The sequence below is a fragment of the Oncorhynchus masou genome, chromosome 1, assembly GCF_036934945.1.
Source record: "Oncorhynchus masou masou isolate Uvic2021 chromosome 1, UVic_Omas_1.1, whole genome shotgun sequence".
NCBI classification, from domain to species: Eukaryota; Metazoa; Chordata; class Actinopteri; order Salmoniformes; family Salmonidae; genus Oncorhynchus; species Oncorhynchus masou.
The window spans coordinates 22414065-22420761 of record NC_088212.1 but is presented as its reverse complement, the minus strand read 5'-3'; the positions used below and the strand labels follow the sequence as shown (position 1 = coordinate 22420761).

At 43.8% G+C, this 6697-nt stretch overlaps 1 protein-coding gene across 1 annotated transcript; it reads left to right on the top strand.

Moving 5' to 3' along the window:
• The first annotated feature begins 1036 nt into the window (after positions 1-1036).
• Positions 1037-2216, top strand: LOC135547745 (probable G-protein coupled receptor 21). The gene has a single exon (XM_064977283.1). The coding sequence runs from the start codon at positions 1158-1160 to the stop codon at positions 2214-2216; it is 1059 nt and encodes a 352-aa protein (XP_064833355.1). The 5' UTR covers positions 1037-1157.
• Positions 2217-6697: the final 4481 nt, after the last annotated feature.

The window sequence follows — 6697 nt, the reverse complement described above, 5'->3', positions numbered from 1 at the left end:
TAGATCCAGACTTTTAGATGACCTCCGGGACTCCTTGAACTCCACCTGCGGGTATTGTATAGGGCATGCACAGAAGTTGACATCCAGAGATTGTGTTTGTATGCACCTCTGCAGCTCAGTGGGAAGGAGAGAGGACTAGAGGTGGAACCGAAACTAGTGGGTAGACAGACTACTGCAGCCATGTGTACTGTACACACCAGAGCCTGCATGTGCTAGGTTAGCCCACCAGAAGGCTGGCTGATACTGGCACACGACTCAATTACATACACACACCCAGAGACAAACACTCATACACAGCAACATTCTCTGCTGTTCTCAGTGCGCAACAGAGGACAACGTTTGCTACTGTAAGACTGCATTGCACTCTGAGGCCAGAAAAGTGAAAAAAGAGACTAGAAGGAGAGGAGCAGCAGAGAAGAGGAGGGGAAGAAACAACCATTGAGTAGCGGCTTACCTCCAGGGGGAACTAAAGTGCAAGGGAGAGGAGCACGGATTGATGAACTGACCGTCTGGTTAAAGAGAGAGAAACTGACCATCTGGTTAAAGAGAGAGAAACTCTCCATCTGGTTAAAGAGAGAGAAACTCTCCATCTGGTTGAAGAGAGAGAAACTGACCATCTGGTTAAAGAGAGAGAAACTGACCATCTGGTTAAAGAGAGAGAAACTGACTATCTGGTTGAAGAGAGAGGAACTGACAATCTGGTTAAAGAGAGAGAAACTGACCATCTGGTTAAAGAGAGAGTAACTGACCATCTGGTTAAAGAGAGAGAAACTCTCCATCTGGTTGAAGAGAGAGAAACTGACCATTTGGTTAAAGAGAGAGTAACTGACCATCTGGTTAAAGAGAGAGAAACTGACCATCTGGTTAAAGAGAGAGAAACTCTCCATCTGGTTGAAGAGAGAGTAACTGACCATCTGGTTAAAGAGAGAGAAACTGACCATCTGGTTAAAGAGAGAGTAACTGACCATCTGGTTAAAGAGAGAGTAACTGACCATCTGGTTAAAGAGAGAGTAACTGACCATCTGGTTAAAGAGAGAGAAACTGACCATCTGGTTAAAGAGAGAGTAACTGACCATCTGGTTAAAGAAAGTGATAAACGCCGTAATAAGAGATGAGAGCAGAACTGAACTGACCGGTCTGTTTCCCGCAGCTCCAACATGAACTCTTCCTCCTCTGATGTGAACCAAAGCAGCTCTCCTTTCTGCCTGCTGGGCCTGGGCTACTCCTACAACCTCAACACCTGTGTGCTGGAGGTGTCCGTCATTCTCTTCCTCACCATCCTCATCATCAGCGGCAACCTGGTGGTGATCTTTGTGTTCCACTGTGCTCCACTGCTTCACCACCACACCACCAGCCACTTCATCCAGACCATGGCCTACGCAGACCTCCTGGTGGGGGTGAGTTGTCTGGTGCCCTCCCTGTCCCTGCTCCACTACCTCAAGGGGCTGGACGAGGAGCTCACCTGTAAGGTGTTTGTCTACGTGGTGTCTGTGCTGAAGAGTGTGTCCATGGCGTCTCTGGCGTGTATTAGTGTTGACCGCTACATCGCTATCACACGGCCGTTCTCCTATGCTACGCTGGTCACACCATGTCGCCTGCGGGTCTGTATCGGCCTCATCTGGCTCTACTCCGCCCTCATCTTCCTGCCCTCCCTCTTCGGGTGGGGGAAGCCTGGCTACCACGGAGATATATTTCGCTGGTGTGCGACCTCGTGGCAGACCGATCCAGGCTTCAGCTCATTCATCGTGGCTGTGCTGTATGCTCCAGCCACCCTCACTGTGTGTTTCACCTATGGGAGTATCTTCCTCATCTGCCGTCAGCACACCCGCAAGATCACCCAACGCCTCACACGCTTCGGCCCCCAGGGGAACGAGAGGGGCGAGCGTGGTGAAGGGTGCCTGGATAAGCGCTACGCCATGGTGTTGTTCCGTATTACCAGCGTGTTCTACGTGCTCTGGATGCCCTACATCGTCTACTTCCTGCTGGAGAGCGCCGGCCTCTATTGCCACCTGGTGGTCTCCTTCCTCACCACATGGCTAGCCATCAGCAACAGCTTCTGCAACTGCCTCATCTATAGTCTCTCCAACAGCATGTTCCGGAAGGGCCTGGGCCGCCTGTTCACGTCACTTTTCTCCCCCTGTCTGGAACTGGACTGCTGCACCGAGGGGAGGAAGGGTCCTGCTCCATCCAGCCAGCGCCCAGCCCAGGTCTGCTAGGTGTGACAGTCTCCTACAGACACTGTCTGGTTGGTTAGCTACAGAAAGCTAAGGCCTCGGCTTTAGCTCCTGGTGAGTGCAGTGTATTACTACATTGCATGTCACAGGGTGTCTCGCTACAATGGTAGTGCATAGACCCCTGAGGCCAGGCCAGAGAGGTGCCCATGTCTATGCCCTTCATTTCAGAGGGGTAGTTTACAGAGGGGTGGGGTTTTCTCCAGTCTTTTTCTGCAGTGTTCTCCCAAGCGTGGGCTGTCTGTTTTTGGCTGTGTGGATCACCACTGTGCATGGAGGAGAAGGTGTAAGGTAGTTTAGATGAACATCAGAATGGATCTGAGGAAAAAAGTAGCAACTCCAGTCGTATAGCTCTGGTGCCATGTTTGGCGCCTGTGAATCTTTAGCCTACCAAATATCTTCCAAATGCAAAAAAAAGGACAATATCAGCACAACACGACTTGTATTGTGTAAACCACTGCAGTGAAAAACGTTATTTCAACATTGATGCAAAACTGTTACATTGTGTTCTTTCAGGGTAGACAATAGTGAATCAAAACAAGTATTTCGAAACAAAACTACTAAAAAGACTGTATTTCTTCTCTTAGAAACTGCAACAGACAGTTTCCATTTTGTAGCAGTTATTGAAAAATTCAAATATTTGAGTGTCAAATGATCTGTTAATTAATGATGCTGTGCACGACATTACAGTATTACATACAGAAAGGATACTAGTTACCAGTAACAGTCCGTTTCCAAGAAAATAATTTAGTTTGTTCAGAAGCGTATTTTGTGTATTTTATCAAAAGCATTCTTCTAGGCGGGAATGTTGATGTATAAAATTGCCAATTTTGGTAAGATGGCCGACTCTATGCCCACCGGCATTCTGGTTTATCATGGAGCTATGTCTTCATTCTGCATTCTCAACAAGGAGACAAGTAGATTTATTTGAGAATTGTATATTCTGTCCATATTCCCTCAGGTTGAACATCAGTTGTTTGTTCACCCTTAATTGCTGATGCCTTTAGACTGGTCTTGAAATTGTAAATGCATGACATGCTCCACATTTTAATATGGCAGCAATAACATAGTCAAGATGTTCTTATAGATTGGAATTGCATCATGTTAGGCATGCTACCGATCCAGATGCACAACAAAATACAAAGAGAGACGCACTCATTACCGTGTGCATGCTGACTACTTACAGTCGAGCTATTCTCTCCCTCTGTGCTCCTTGGCTTCTGATATCTGTACAGATGAACTGAGTGGAGGAGTAGCACATTAATCAGAGGTCTAGACTGTCCTTCTAGAAGGCAGAAGGGTCATGGAGACAATGTGTTTCTAAGGGTTTCATGTGAAGTAGGTTTAGGTGGAACTCCAGTGGGTCTCGAAGGCTTGTAATGGACAGTAGATTTGTGAATTGCTTATAGGTTTCTATGTGAACTAAGTTAGATCTGATATGTAGGATAGGAGAGCAGACTTTGGTCAGTGTAAACTTCATTGAAACAATACAATAAAAGGTGCAACGGTGATTGTTTTGTATGTGCGGGACTCTTCTTATATGACGAACCCATGGGTACCCAGGTGTAGACAACCTCACACGCACAGTAGAGCAAGCTAGGGCCAACCTACCGTGGCAGTTAAGCAAAGAGCATTTTAAGATGTGTCTGCAGTGCAGCACTCTGTATTCTTATCCCCAGGAAAGATTGCATTCCATTCTAGGAATTTCAAGAACCACAAGGACAGCATGCAGGCATCTTTTTACTATAGCGTATATGCAAAGCTTGTATACAACATCTGTTATGTTTCAAAAATGAACTGTTCTGTATGTTTTTGGATATCTGTTGTAAGAATAGTGTGTCACTGTGGAGTTATGACAGTTAATATAGGATAATCCTAGATTTTTTTCAAATAAATGCTATGGAAATGACTTTTTCCGGCTATAGCCTACACAACAATTTATGATGGTTTTTAAATAGCATATTATACAGTATTTCCTTTAGGTCGTCTAGTTTTCAGAAACGTCACCTTTCCGGGAACGACCTTTGTAGTTCAAGAAAACAGATTTATTTTTGTATGGGTCTTTATGGCTGTGTTTACACAGCCACACTAAGAACCCAATTCAGATTTTTTTCCTGACTGTCCACACTCAGTTTTATATGTGACCCATATCAGATTTGAGCATTCTATCTGAAGTGGCACATAGATTCAATGCTCCTTTCCTGTCAGTGTTCCTTAACATTTTTGGGTAGTCGTCTTGGTAACGGCACTTCAGAGCAAAAAAATCTGATCTGTGCGTCCAGACTGAGGTTGCATATGGAGCATCAGAACTGTATCAGAATTGAGATCCACATATGGATGTGGTATAAATCTGAACTCAAAAGATGAGATTCCAAAAGATCAGATTTACACAGGAAAAAGGCCATGTCAGAAAAGAGTCTGTATTTAATTAGAATATTTGGAAAGATGTCTGTTTTTCCTCAGGGGCCATCTGTAGGGCTTCCTTCTCCCCATGCTGCTGTCTCTGTTTGTCTGTTTGTGCAGTGGGGGTCTGTGCAATACAAGTCTCTGTCGTCTCCCAACTCTTCTCAAGACAGTAAAAACATATCAGTAGTGGTATTACTTTTATTTATTTACATTTTTTCCAGGCAGGTCCATTTATAACCAATTCTTATTTACAATGACTGCCGGGGCCTGCCACAAAAGGGCTCTTCTTGGATATCTAACACAAGCTTGTTGGTAAACTGCATTATGCGCATGTGATATTTGATATCTATCTGTATCTGATTGGAGAGTAGTTCTGCATTATCTGGCTCACATGACTGTTCTAGAATGGGAGCATGTAGTGTGTGTTCTATTGCGCTCAAATGACTAGAAACGTGAGCGTTTGTTTTATACTGAGCTCACATGAATGCTCTTCAATGGGAAAGTACAGTACTCAATGTACTTTAGGTTACACTTCATTTTAAGGGGTTCTTATTACAGTGCAATTACATGTGTAATTACTTACACATTAATATAATTACTTACCCATTAATATAATTACTTACCCATGAATATAATTACTTACCCATGAATGTAATTACTTACCCATGAATGTGCACTGTTGAAAATATATCTCCACTCAATGTTATTGCTAGCACTTGCCACCAAAATAAAGTGTACCATCTGGGTTAACTTGGTCATCCCAGATGAGGAAAAACACACTATTTCAAGCATACTGTAGTACATGGAATGTTTGCCTAAGTACAATGTAATTATTAGGTGTTACACAGGATTTAGCTAGTTATAATGAAGTGTATCTTGAGTGGTACTTACTTGTAACTAATGTGTACTTGTATAGTACACTACCCATCCTGACAACCTGGCCCTCATTTGAAAGCTTTTGGAAGTTTCACTTCATATCTGTACCTTATTGTGAAAGGAAGTGAAACTTCCAGAAACATTGAAATGAGGGCAGGTTTGGGATGGGGAGTTGTAATGTATTTAGATTGGAACCGCGACCACCATCTCAACTCTCCTATGAATTCTGATAAGGAATGAATTATCATTAATTCTGAGGAATACAGAGAGATAATGGCCAAACTTCATGAAATATAAAATGTTTCCTGGTGTTGTGTTTTTAATTAACGTGTAACTGAACAACTAGTTTTTTATACATACTGAACAGGAAAGAGACTTTTGCTTTGCTGCCACCATTACAAACTCCACAAGTGATGTTTTATTGCACATTTTAACTAAAATATAAGGTGGAACAATGCTGGTTTTCCAATGTAAAAAGCAAGCTCTTCAACAAATGTTCTGTACCTCACGTGTTGGTGACTGTACCTGACGTGATGATACGTACTGTATGTATTTTATGACAATTACTGATGACCATTGTGATTCTGATTGTAGCCTGCAACCAACAACTAAATGTGACTTTACCTGCTGGAGCACTTTTTGGCCAATTTCTTTTATGTTGTGTGCGTTTTTGCTTTAGCATGTGGGCAATGAGAAAATGTTTCCTCAAATTGACAGGGCACGGACTCTACCCTCTGTTTTTCAGGCTCATCTGTCCACACACATACAAACAAATACACGCACGCACGCACGCACACACACATACACACACACACACACACACCTCTGTAGTGTTTCTCTCCCTCACACACAAGGTGTGTTGATGTAGTGGTGCTGTGGTGCTGCAATGGCTGTGAGGTAACCATGTCGGAGTGTATGTCAAGCCAGAAATAGAGGGAATACGAGCATTGATGTTTATCGTGACAAGGCTGGCTGGATCGCTGGATGCTGCCAACCTGATCCAGGTCTGAGTCACCGCCCATGGACGGGATGGCGGCTGTCGTCGGTGGGAACCTCCGATGTGGAACCTGCGATATCCCTCCTGCCTACTGGAAGTTCTTTGTTTATTACCCTTTCTTCCTTGCTTTCTTTCTTGTTGGTTTTACCCTTTTTTCTAATCTAAATGGGAACTGGGGTTCTGATAG